The 14,310-nt window shown below is 35.5% G+C and overlaps 1 protein-coding gene across 1 annotated transcript; it reads left to right on the top strand.

Moving 5' to 3' along the window:
- Positions 1–10,353: 10,353 nt before the first annotated feature.
- LOC141398237 (lamin-C-like) lies at positions 10,354–12,581 on the top strand. Its single transcript, XM_073975509.1, has 2 exons — positions 10,354–11,168; positions 11,259–12,581. Exons 1-2 carry the CDS (start codon positions 10,503–10,505, stop codon positions 12,579–12,581), a joined length of 1,989 nt encoding a protein of 662 aa, XP_073831610.1. The 5' UTR covers positions 10,354–10,502.
- Positions 12,582–14,310: the final 1,729 nt, after the last annotated feature.

Below are 14,310 nucleotides of genomic sequence, written 5' to 3'. Positions count from 1 at the left end.
TTGAATTGTCCCAATTTGAACTTCTATATCTCAAAAACGGTAAAACCGACGAGAATACTATAAAGGTCAATCTTTTAGATAATTTTCATAGCTACAACATTTTTTTCAATCCCATTTTGATAGGACTTACGGTTTCTAAGCAAAATCGTTAAAAACCTAAACAACCCCTGAAAATGTCAACTTAAATCGCGATTTATTTAAAAAGCGCTCCGGCGATTTTTTTTTTTGTTTTTTTGATTTTTCTCATCTTTGAACATTGTAGTTTCAGAATCCGCAAAAACTTCCGAGGTGTACGCACCTTCCATTTAAAATTGTTTCAAGAGCACCGTGTGTATTTTGAGGCAATTTTGAATGATGATATGATATTCTTTAGCGGGTGAAATGGACCATTACTTTTGTATGAAAAATATAAAAATTTTATTTTTGGTCGATATTTTAACTCCTTGAGGTCATATATATTTCGCAAAGTAGCCTACATATGGAAAAAAAACTACTGACCTTTCCTCTGATGTAAATTGCATCCTTATAAAATTGATGATCGTGAAATATTAAGCGGGTGAAATGGACCAAAAACATAATATTTATCCAATTTTCTAGCGGCTCTGTAGGTCTCAATAATAGTCCGATCAACGCGTAATTTTAAATAAGGTAAGAGTATATCACAAAGGAGAAGCTTGCAATTTGAGATGGCGATCGGATAATATTTAGAGGGTTAAATTGACCAAAACATTTGTGTGAAAATTGTGAAAATTTTTAATATACAGCTTATATCTTAATTCCTGGAAGTGACATTCCGGACAAGTGAGATATACTTGAAAGTGGAACGCTTGACCTTTCATTTGATGTCAATTATGTTGGTGTACATGCAAAGATAACAGAGTTACAGCCTAATATATTCCATTATTTGTTTGTAGTGTAATAATAAACTCGTTAGAAGTCGCAATTATACGTCAATAGTCACGAAATTTTGCACCGGGTAAGAGTATAGGTCGAAAAAGATGCCTACAATTTTGAATGATGATATGATATTCTTTAGCGGGTGAAATGGACCATTACTTTTGTATGAAAAATAAAAAAATTTTATTTTTGGTCGATATTTTAACTCCTTGAGGTCATATATATTTCGCAAAGTAGCCTACATATGGAAAAAAAACTACTGACCTTTCCTCTGATGTAAATTGCAATAAAGTGTTTGCTAGATAACGGGCCTACTGTCTAATATATAATGGGTTCTGTGTAGAGAACCACATTTTTATCCCATGCTACATATTGTCTCGCCAAAAGTTTATGTAACACCACGAAATATTCGTCCTAGACACCTTATTTGGTATGCCAAAATTCATATCTCGACGAGATAAAGCGATTTAGCGATGTGTGTCGGTCCATTAAAAATTGTAAACAAGCTTAAGGCCGCAATTATGGACCGATTGTAACGAATTTTTTAAGGAGGTTGTGTTCGGGCCAGAGTAGGAATGATTAGTTTTTGGTGATGATCGTGAAATGTTCAGGGGATGAAATGGACCAAAAACAAAATTTTAATCAATTTTGTAGCGACTCTGTAGGTCAAAATAATAACCCGCAAAATTTTAAACAAAGTTTGAGTTTATGATGAAGAAGAAGCGTACAAACCAACGTGAAGATCAGATAATATCTAGCGGGTTAAATAGACTGAAACTTTTGTGTGAAATTGGTAAAAATTTCAATAACGTAGCGGTTAAACAACGGAAGTAGTAGTACTACATAAGTGGGTTTCATTACATTTTAGTTTGTGTGAACTAAATTTTCCTTTCCGGCTACAAAAATGTCTTTGTCATGCTAGATAACTTTTTGGTTTTGGTCATAAGTATTATACATTACATCTCTGATATTTGATAATTAAATTTTCACAATCATTGAAAAGAAGTTCCGTGGAGAGCGATTGTCCAGGGATAGTGGTATAGGGTATCCCATGGTCGGCTCCGTCCGACTATAGACTTTTCTTACTTGTTTAGATATATAAGTTTAAGTTGGGAATTTGCAGTCATGACATTGTTTTAAAGGCGGGCGCTACAGAATTGAATTGAATTTGAATTGTCCCAATTTGAACTTCTATATCTCAAAAACGGTAAAACCGACGAGAATACTATAAAGGTCAATCTTTTAGATAATTTTCATAGCTACAACATTTTTTTCAATCCCATTTTGATAGGACTTACGGTTTCTAAGCAAAATCGTTAAAAACCTAAACAACCCCTGAAAATGTCAACTTAAATCGCGATTTATTTAAAAAGCGCTCCGGCGATTTTTTTTTTTGTTTTTTTGATTTTTCTCATCTTTGAACATTGTAGTTTCAGAATCCGCAAAAACTTCCGAGGTGTACGCACCTTCCATTTAAAATTGTTTCAAGAGCACCGTGTGTATTTTGAGGCAATTTTGAATGATGATATGATATTCTTTAGCGGGTGAAATGGACCATTACTTTTGTATGAAAAATATAAAAATTTTATTTTTGGTCGATATTTTAACTCCTTGAGGTCATATATATTTCGCAAAGTAGCCTACATATGGAAAAAAAACTACTGACCTTTCCTCTGATGTAAATTGCAATAAAGTGTTTGCTAGATAACGGGCCTACTGTCTAATATATAATGGGTTCTGTGTAGAGAACCACATTTTTATCCCATGCTACATATTGTCTCGCCAAAAGTTTATGTAACACCACGAAATATTCGTCCTAGACACCTTATTTGGTATGCCAAAATTCATATCTCGACGAGATAAAGCGATTTAGCGATGTGTGTCCGTCCATTAAAAATTGTAAACAAGCTTAAGGCCGCAATTATGGACCGATTGTAACGAATTTTTTAATGAGGTTGTGTTCGGGCCAGAGTAGGAATGATTAGTTTTTGGTGATGATCGTGAAATGTTCAGGGGATGAAATGGACCAAAAACAAAATTTTAATCAATTTTGTAGCGACTCTGTAGGTCAAAATAATAACCCGCAAAATTTTAAACAAAGTTTGAGTTTATGATGAAGAAGAAGCGTACAAACCAACGTGAAGATCAGATAATATCTAGCGGGTTAAATAGACTGAAACTTTTGTGTGAAATTGGTAAAAATTTCAATAACGTAGCGGTTAAACAACGGAAGTAGTAGTACTACATAAGTGGGTTTCATTACATTTTAGTTTGTGTGAACTAAATTTTCCTTTCCGGCTACAAAAATGTCTTTGTCATGCTAGATAACTTTTTGGTTTTGGTCATAAGTATTATACATTACATCTCTGATATTTGATAATTAAATTTTCACAATCATTGAAAAGAAGTTCCGTGGAGAGCGATTGTCCAGGGATAGTGGTATAGGGTATCCCATGGTCGGCTCCGTCCGACTATAGACTTTTCTTACTTGTTTAGATATATAAGTTTAAGTTGGGAATTTGCAGTCATGACATTGTTTTAAAGGCGGGCGCTACAGAATTGAATTGAATTTGAATTGTCCCAATTTGAACTTCTATATCTCAAAAACGGTAAAACCGACGAGAATACTATAAAGGTCAATCTTTTAGATAATTTTCATAGCTACAACATTTTTTTCAATCCCATTTTGATAGGACTTACGGTTTCTAAGCAAAATCGTTAAAAACCTAAACAACCCCTGAAAATGTCAACTTAAATCGCGATTTATTTAAAAAGCGCTCCGGCGATTTTTTTTTTTTTGTTTTTTTGATTTTTCTCATCTTTGAACATTGTAGTTTCAGAATCCGCAAAAACTTCCGAGGTGTACGCACCTTCCATTTAAAATTGTTTCAAGAGCACCGTGTGTATTTTGAGGCAAATGTATGAATTTTCTAAGAATTCTGTAAATACAATTTATTGTAATAGAGTTTGTATCAGAAAATAATTTCAATTCATTTAATTTAAAATCATGATACAATCCAAGAGCAGGCGATGAAGTTCGACTGCAGAAAATATTCGAAAAAAGAGGTTACCCGGCACCCAAGTTCATCAGCTGCCGGTTTCATCGCGTCTTCGTGTTGCCATGGATGATGTGCTCCATGGGTCGTCTAAATCTCTAAAACATCGAGTACTTTTTGTGCAGATTTGATGAGCAATTATGCTCAATAGAAGGCAGTCTCCGGAATTGGTAAAATTGATATTAAGAAGACCGGCGGCTGCAGAGACGACATAAGGTTTCTCTTGCTCCCACTTCACTGAGAGGTGTGGGATATCTTCTGTAAAATTTAAACAGATCACAAACATCTGCAATACACTCTGGAACTTTTGCGCTTATTCTGATGCCTGAAACCCGGAACAGGTTACTTAAAATCTGTTCATTCACTTTTTTATTATACCCTCAGCATTTATGCTAACGTGGGTATATACACCTTCATACGGGCAAAATTTGCCTCATCGAAATAATGGATTTAGACCCCAAGTATGTTTGGACGAAATCCATTTCCGACAATTTGGATTTGATTTAGCCATGTCCGTCCGTCTGTCTTTTTGTCGGTCCGGCTGGCTGGAGCGCACGATAAAAAAAGTTTGGGATATGTTTGAAGATCCTTTGGAAATGTATACCGATGCTGTTCATTGTCGTCCTGTTTACAGCGACATTATGTTTTCCGTAGACAAGTCCATGCTTACTGGCATACTTGTCCAAAAGTTATACGATGACCCACTGAAATGTCTAATGGGCGAAATATCTATCGAAAAGATATGACTCCCAAAATAAGGTCCACTTCCATAATGGACTATGTCGGTCCATTCCTACAAGTACTTCCTCCTCAACACTTTTGAACTTTAATCCTAATGCACATTTTTGTCGGCAAGTTCAAATGTGCAAGAAGGACCACAAAATGTATGCTCTGTGTTCACTCAATTGCATTTTGTTTTTTCGGGTAAATTGCAAGATTTTGTTGATTTTTTATTTGAGGATGTAGATACGGCCAATATTACCCACATATTGTCTTTTACCATCATAAGTAGATTAAAAATGCATAGTTGTTTCCATTTAAAAATTGAGTACCTCGTCAACTGACTCAATTCTCACTCAATGAGAGAATTTGACTGAAAGGATTTCTTTTTCTATATTAGGCCTGTGCACTAGGGTTATGACTTTTTGACTTTTTTTCTCAAAAATGGTTTCCTGTAGCAGGGATGAATGAACTTTTGCCTAATAATCACTACGCTATCGTTTATTCCATTGAAATATAAAAAAGTTCACGCACAAATTAATTTTAAAAATATAATTTTTTGAAAAAATGTATGAAATGAAAAAAAAAATTTAAAAAAATTATTTTTTGTTGCACGAATGAATAAATATAAGCCTACTAATAACTATGATAATGTTGTGTTCCTCTGGACCCTCCATTCATGTACCTCGTTTATTAGATATTCTCTGATTATATTAACTCCATCGAAGTCTTGGCCTTTCAGTTCTTCGTGTCCCTCCAGGCGGGCCATATTTACTTACTTAAACCAAAGTAGCATCTGTTGGCCAATAATATTCTTATTATACCCTCCACCATCATATATACCCTCCATATATGTATAAAGTTTGTTATTCCGTTTGTAACGCATTGAAATAATCCTTTGCGAGCATATAAAGTATACATATTCTTGATCAGGGTAAAATTCTGAGTCGATCTGTGCCTGTCCGTCCGTCCGTCTGTGGTAATCACTCTAGCATGCTCAAAAATGAAGATAGGACGCTCAAATTTTTGGAAGATCCGTCTTTTGTTTGCAAGCAGGTCGAGTTCGATGATGGGCTATATAGGTCCACGGTTTGGTATAGCCCCATATAACGGTACCACCCGATTTCAGGTATTTTAACGTTTCTAGTCACACTTTCAAACCGAATTAGCTTTAATTTGACATTTAGGGTTCCTAGTGATCAACAAACTTATATTCCAAAAATTATGGGCTTAGGTCCATGTTTTGGTATAGCCCCCATTTAACGGTACCGCCCGATTTTTTGTATGTTGAAAATTTTAGCTACAATTTTTAACCGTAGTACCTGTAATTTGACTTTTGAAATTCTCAGTGGCCACAAAACTTATCCACCAAAAACGTCAATATAGTCATGTTTTGGTATAGCCCCCAAAGGACGGTACCTCCAAAGTTTCGATATTTTTGAGGATTTTAGCTACAATTGTTTACGGAACTAGTTGTAATTTAATGTTTGAGCTTCTCAGTGGTCATGAAACTTTTCCACCAAAAATCTCCAAGATAGGTCCATGTTTTGGTATAGCCCCCATATAACGGTACCTTCCGAGAATTTCAGCTACAATTTTTAACCGTACTACCTGTAATTTGACTTTTGAAATTCTCAGTCTCCACAAAACTTATCCACCAAAAATCGTCAATATAGGTCCAGTTTTGGTGTAGCCCTATATAACGGTACCTCCCCAGTTTCGATATTTTGATTATTTTAGCTAAAATTTTAAACCGAACTGGATGTAATTTGACGTTTGATGTTCTCATACCATGTTTTGGTATAGCCCCCATATAACGGTACCTCCAGATTTTCGATTTTTTGAGGATTTTAGCTTAAAATTGCAACCGTACTAGCTGTAATTTGACATTGTTTAGGTATACCCCCCATATAACGGAACCACCCTAGTTTCGGTATTTTGAGGATTTTAGTTAAAATTTTTAACAGTACTATCTGCAATATGACATTGAAGGTTCTCAGTGGCCACGAAACTTCTCCACCAAAAATTATCAACATAGGTCCATGTTTTGGTATAGCCCCCATATAACGGTACCTCCCGATTTTCGGTATTTTGCGAATTTTAGCTATTATTTTTAAACGAACTTGCTGTAATTTGACTTTTGAGGTTCCCAGTGTTCACGAAACTTCTCCACCAAAAATCGTCAACATAGGTCTATGTTTTGGTATACCCCAATATAACGATACCTCACGATTTTCTGTAGAGAATTTTAGGTACAATTTTTGACCGTACTACCTGTAATTTGACTTTTGAAATTCCGAGTGGGCACAAAACTTATCCACCAAAAATCGTCAATATCGATCCATGTTCTGGAATAGCCCCATATAACGGTACCTCCCGAGTTTCGATATTTTGAGGATTTTAGCTACAATTTTTAACCGAACTATATCCAATTTGACATTTGAGGTTCTCAGTGTTCACGAAACGTTTCCACCAAAAATCGTCAATAAAGGTCCATGTTTTGGTATAGCCCCCATATAACGGTTCCTCCCGATTTTCGGTATTTTGAGCATTTTAGATAAAATTTTTCACCGAACTAGCTGTAATTTGATATTTGAGGTTATCAGTGGTCCATCAAAAATCGTCAACATGGGACCATGTTTTGGTATAGCTCCCATAGAACGGTACCCTCCGATTTTCGGTATTTTGAGGATTTTAGATGCAATTGTTAACCGAACTATCTGTAATTTGACATTTTTAAGGGTTCTCTGTGGTCACGAAACTTCTCCACCAACAGTCGAACTAGCTATAATTTGACATTTAAATATTCAGTGGTCACGAAACTTCTTCACTAAAAATCGTCAATATAGGTCGATGTTTTGGTATACCTCCCATGGAACGGTCGATGTTTTGGTATACCTCCCATAGAACTGTACCTCCCAATTTTCGGTATTTTTAGGGTCTTTGCGTCATTGTTTGATGGAACTACCCATAATGCAGTTATAAAACTTTCCACCAAAAAATTTAAAGATAGGTAGACATTTTGACATTGTATCGTAGGTAGTAAGTTTCACCTGGCTGAACACATTTTTTAGATTAGATAATTTAGACATTTGGGGTATCCATGGTCGAAAAATATTTCCACCTAATATTGTGAAAAGAAACTAGTTATTCCATTTAAATTAAGACTATTTTATGGTGGAGGGTATAAAAAGTTCAGCACGGCCGAACTTTACGTTTTTTACTTATTTCACAACTGATGTTGCTTGTTGTGTTTTTGGCGGTACCGAGGTAGACGAAGTCTTTAACTGCATCAAAATTAAATGAAACAACTTTCACAGTTGGTCCGATTCCATGGACGCATTGCGCGTCCATACCATCAGATTAGTTTTAAGGCGGTTACTGTCGCACCCACTTTATTTTCTCCTTCAACCTTCTCAAAAGTATTTATTATTTCTTTTACTGATCGTCCCGTGATGTTAATTTCGGCAGCATAAGCAAGTACTATGTGGCTATTGGTGTAAATTGTGCCATTTCTTTTAACATTTGCATATCGTATTAACTTTAGCAGGATTACACGAAAAGAGAGGGTCTTTCCTATTTTAACTGAGGACCGGGTATGAGTTAAAGTCATCTTACAAAGCCGAATGTGTTGGAGCATAGGGGACCGCCGAAGCCTGCTTTATAATTAGACAGCGGAGTTTTATGCAACCACTATTTTTGATCCGATTCATGTCAAATTTTGGGACTGGGCATATTTTTGGCTTCTGATTAAATTGCAATCGAAACATATGAACTATGCAAATTTATGCATCTATATATTTAAAATAGAAAAATGTTTGTACTTTTGTTTGTTTGTGACTTATAGACTCAAAAATCGCTAAACCGATCTTCCTGAAATTTTTAGGGTATATTGCTACATTTTTTGAAATTCCGCGTTGATCCGGAGATATAAAATCAAAACCGGAGGTACCTCCAAAAAATTTAGATTTTATATGCAAATATTTTTAGAACTATGCAAATTTTTCAGATACTATCTCCAAATTTGGTATGTGTGACGGAATTTGATGTGGAAATAAATTTACCAAATTATATTCAAATCGGTTCAGATTTGGAAATAGCTCCCATATACATATATTTTCGGCCGACTTCCTTATTTTATGAACCAAACACGCTATTTATGTCCAATTTCAATAAAATTTGAAATGTGTGACGGAACTTGCTCTAAAAATAAATGTGCCGAATTATATCGAATTTGGATATAGCTCCCATATATATTCTCGGTCGATTTTATGAACCAAACACTCTATTTATGTCCAATTTCAATGCAATTTGGAATGTGTGACGGAATTTGGTCTAGACATTAATGTGCCGATTTCCTGTATTTTATGCACCAAACACGCTATGTATGTATGTTCCCTGAAATTTGGAATGACTGACGAAATTTGGTCTAGACATTAATGTGTCAAATTATATCGAAATCGCTTCAGATTTGGATATAGCTCCCCTATTATATTATACCACAGTGTGGTGGTAAGGGGTATTATGTCTTTGTGCATTTGTATGTAACATACAAAAGGAAACGAAATAGACCCATAGTTCCTTTTGGGGATATACATATAATCACTTTCTGTGTCGATTTATGCATGTCCGTCCGTCCGTCTGTGCATGTATTTTTGTTCGCAACGTACAGGTCGCAGTTTTTGTCCGATTCAGCTGCGAATTGGGTAATATAATTTTTTAGCTATAGGAAGAACGCTACTGCTTTTGGTGAAAATCGGTTCAGATTTGGATATAGCTCCCATACATATTTTCGGCCGATTTGAGGTATTTCGTTATTTATTTCATTTATTCATTGTAATATATCCAGGTATACAATACCCACTACATTATATTACTTAGATAGATATATGCCTGTATTATACAAATTGGAATTAATATATAATACAAAAAAAATTATAAATTCAAGAATGGCTCCCCAGCCCATAAAAAATAAAAATAACACGAATTTAAAACCCTTAAACAAAGGAATACAACTTTATTGTATAAGATTAGCCAACTCAAAGCACTTACTACGGAAGGTAGGAATTGGAAGAGCGAACATTCTCAAATATGACGGTTGGTGAATTTTGTAGAAGACTCTTTTCTGTGTAAACAGAGTCAGGTAGATTTCTTTGTAAGCATGTCGTCTAAGAATCTATGTCTAAAAATAATCAACTGTCGGCCATAAATAATGGAACAAATGTCGTACCCAAAATAGTAAAGATAGCGAAGGGTCGATAATAAAATATGTATTTTCCATTATCGGCGCAACGTGTGTGTGCACGGCGTCATAATGTATTTATAGATGCAGCGTGCATTTCTAATGTGCGTCCAAACGGAATGTATGTGTATGTGTGTTATTGTTAGATTATAAGATTTAGTTTTAAGGTAGAATGTAAATAAAGAAGAGTCTCTCTAAAGCAACGAAACGAACAACATCGCTAACGCGGGTGTTTTCATTCTCTTAGGTTATTTTTCCTTTAGTTTCTTGGGTGCATTTGTGATGAGACTAGGAGTCGTCTCATCATTTGGTGACCCCGACGTGATAGGCTCGCGGTTTCGAAAAAAAAAGAAATTTGTGTAGTTATTCGTGTTAAGTGTAGTGACGTGGTAGGCTCACATTTTTAAGAAAAGTGTGTTAGTTTACGCGTAGTGTTATAACGTAGTAGGCGCGTAGTCGAAAGTGACTACGTTAGGTTTATTCGTTAGGTTATAGAAGGCGCACAGTCGAAGCAAAGATTGTGTTAGGCCAATTTTATAGCTAGAAAAAAATAATAAATAAAGTGACAAAAAGTGTATTTCGTGAAAATGAATTTTCAAGATTTCATCCAACATCAAAGGGTGTTGGGCGAATACATTGTTTCGCTTTATTTAGAACTGAGCAAAATTGCTCAGAAAAGTGTAACCAGGGAAACAAGGGAAAAGTTGTTTAAAATTGTTAGTTCCTTCACGGAAGCAAGAAGGGATTTTTTAGACAATGATAGGGAGCTCCGCGATATGGGAAAATTTCCATATGAAATGCATAGCATATTCGCCTCAGGTGTGCGGTATGCAATAAAAAAGTTCGACTTCTTAAATCGTCAAGTAAGGATAGATTTTGGGATCGAATCAAAGAAGGATTCGTTAGATACACGAATTCTTTCTAGATATAAATATATAGCTGAGATGGACAGCTTAAGTCCATTGGAACAGTATGAAAAAAGAAACATACTGCGCCATTCAAACACATTAAAAGGAGGTTTAATTAGAGATTTTGAATATTCAATAAATGCGCTGGAGACTGAGATAAGGAATGAGTTTCTAAGTGTAGAAGATGTCAAAGACAGATATGATATTGCGTCATCAGTACTGATGCAATATTTGAATGAGTTTCCTAAAGAGGATAATCTCGTAGAGAATTTCAATTTTTTACAAATTTGTTACCGCATGGTGAGATTTGGGAAAATTTCTAGAGTAGCGCCTAAAGAGGTGAAGGTAAAAGATTATGAAGAGATCAATGGGAAATGGGTTCCCAAGATAAATACTAGACAGGTAGATAGTAATTCAATTAGAAAAATTGAGCAGAGTTTTCCAGGTAGTATAGACTCTCAACAGGGGAGTGTTGAAGAAACTTCGGAAACTAAGAATGAAAACGTATGCGGTGATGTTTCGCGAATGTTGAAAGTTAAAGTAAATCAATTATTGGACGAAAATAAAAAACTTAAGTCCAATTTGGAGTACAAATCCAAGGACTGGCAAGTTGCTGAAGAAAAGGCTCGAAAGTATGAGTCCCGAGCTGCTGACCTTAGCGTGAAGTATCAAGCAGCAGATGCTGATCGAAAAAAGGCTGTGGAAAAACTTGGTGAAGTGCAGAAAGAATCGGAGTGTCTACGAAAACAATTGGACGAAGCTCGTAAATATTTAAACGCTGAATCTATGATCCGTACTGAGTTGCAAACCCGCATTCAAAGTCTACGCGATGAACTCACGTTTAAGGAGCAGAACCATTTGCGAGAAATTGATGAAATGTATTCTAGCCACCAACTTGAAATCAGTGTGGTGGATGAGCGTCTTTGTAAACAATATGAGACCATATTACAACAGTCGTTGCAAGAGTTGCGTGAACAACACGAAGGAAAGATGCGTAAAATGAAAATGCTGTACGAGCAAAAGATTAAGGATCTCCAAGCAGAAGCCAATCGTGAGTCCGTTGCAGCTTCACGTGCTATCGAAGAATTAGATGTCCCTCATCAAAATATTGAAAGCCTGTATATTCGCATTAGTAAGTTGGAATCTACAAATGCTGCATTGAATGGCCGAAATTGTGATTTGGAAAAATTGCTCGCCAATGAAAGAAGACGCCACGCTTCTGAGATTGCCAAAGTGGACGCTGAATTACAACAGCTACAAGAAAGTGTTGTCTACGAAAAACTATTGTATGACGAAGAAGTTAGTAGCCAAACGGAATGGGCTGTAACTAGCAGAGAATATGACATCGAAATTTCCAAAGGTGATCCTAAAGCATGGGTACAAAACAAAGGTACCAATGAGATGGAAAATGATGATTGGCGAATTGAACGTAAGGACAATCCGTTCTATTGCACTCGCAACGTTACGAACGCAGCTCATAAATCATCAACCAATATTGTTATGAAGTCACTAAAATGGCAGATTGGCAAAAGCATAAAGACGTCGCCGTGTAATGCCGATGAGGAAGAAGTTGCCGGTGCCGACGGTATCAAGCATACAATTATACGTCATGTGTCAAATCATCGTATAATTAATGAAGAAAGTTCTAGTGGAGAGAAGAATCCTCTAAGAAGAAAATGGATTTACCACGTATTTCATCGAGGGAAAAGAAGTCCTCATCCATACTGGTTGCTGAAGGTGTTGGGTGCCATCACCTAGAATTAAGTCATTATAAGTCTTTATATGTTGTTTATTAATTTAGAAAATAAGTAATGAAAAATATTACATTATGATAAGGATTATGATAATATTCCTCTTTAGTAAAAAATAACATACATACATTTTAGTTAAAGAATTAGATTGCTTTAAGACCAGAAACTGTTTAGTTCTGTATCTAAATTAGTCTATGTAAATGGAGTCAGATAGCAAGCAAGAAAATATTCAATGTCCTGTCCTAACAGTTAAAAGATTAGGATCTTTTAAGGCGGGGAGAATGGTGAATTTTGTAGAAGACTCTTTTCTGTGTAAACAGAGTCAGGTAGATTTCTTTGTAAGCATGTCGTCTAAGAATCTATGTCTAAAAATAATCAACTGTCGGCCATAAATAATGGAACAAATGTCGTACCCAAAATAGTAAAGATAGCGAAGGGTCGATAATAAAATATGTATTTTCCATTATCGGCGCAACGTGTGTGTGCACGGCGTCATAATGTATTTATAGATGCAGCGTGCATTTCTAATGTGCGTCCAAACGGAATGTATGTGTATGTGTGTTATTGTTAGATTATAAGATTTAGTTTTAAGGTAGAATGTAAATAAAGAAGAGTCTCTCTAAAGCAACGAAACGAACAACATCGCTAACGCGGGTGTTTTCATTCTCTTAGGTTATTTTTCCTTTAGTTTCTTGGGTGCATTTGTGATGAGACTAGGAGTCGTCTCATCAACGGTAGTCTGTTCCATAGTCGAGCTACCCTTACAAAAAAGACCTTTCATAAATAATGGTATGGTAGAGAGGAATAACAACCAGTGCGTTAGGAGTCGACCTAGTAAAGACAAAAAATCGTCTTAACAATGGAGGTGAATTTAGTACTATTAATTTGTAAAAACAAAGCAAAATTCGGTTATCTATATAGGATTTAAAAATTACCCCCAGAAAGCTATGAACATGCCAAGAAACATGGTCATAAAGTCTAAGACCATACACATATCTTACTATCATCTTTATTATGCACTAAATTTTTGTCATATTTCCTATGGAAGTACCAGATATTACCTCAATGCAATAATTAACTTTGAACAATAGCACTCCATATGCAAGTCTTAATCTAATATCTGTCGGTAGGTATATTTGTGTACTGTGCAGCCTTCTTAAAAGTAAAACAACCCTACGAAACACGGCATTAATATGCAGCGAAAAATCAATCCTTGCATTAAGAATTACCCCCAGATACTTCATTTCTCCCACCAACTCCACTGGCATGTTATTAACGTGAAAACTAATGTTCCGATGATGCTGCATGGTATTAAAAAATATTGCCTTTGTTTTCCTTTCATTTATAACCATATTATTCCCATGCAACCAACATCTTATAGCTTCTAACGTGGAATTTGCCTCTTCTTCTAAGGCTTCAATTGTGCATCCATTAAAGAAGATATGAAAATCATCAGCATAAAATAGGGGACAACATCGAGTTAAATCTATAGTATCTCCTATGTCGTTCATGAATAATATAAACAGCATGGGACCCAAAATTGATCCCTGCGGAACACCACACGTAACAGGAAGTACATCAGATTAAACACCATTCATTGAAACATATTGTATCCGGCCGCTCAAATATGACCTAATGAGTTTACAGGCCGTAGCTGAAAAGTGGAAGTGGTATTGTAACTTTTCTAAAAGTAAATTATGGTCAATACATTCAAAGGCCTTAGTTAGGTCTAGTCC

Source organism: Musca autumnalis, unplaced genomic scaffold, assembly GCF_047663935.1.
Source record: "Musca autumnalis isolate F117 unplaced genomic scaffold, ASM4766393v1 scaffold_3, whole genome shotgun sequence".
In the NCBI taxonomy this organism is placed as follows: domain Eukaryota; kingdom Metazoa; phylum Arthropoda; class Insecta; order Diptera; family Muscidae; genus Musca; species Musca autumnalis.
This window is presented reverse-complemented; position numbering and strand designations above follow the sequence as displayed.

Bases quoted from the DNA above. Each gene is read 5' to 3' on its own strand.
- LOC141398237 (XM_073975509.1), top strand. From the start codon at position 10,503: ATGAATTTTCAAGATTTCATCCAACATCAAAGGGTGTTGGGCGAATAC. The intron at 11,169-11,258 runs GTAAAAGATTAT...AAAATTGAGCAG, and splicing joins TAGCGCCTAAAGAGGTGAAG to AGTTTTCCAGGTAGTATAGA.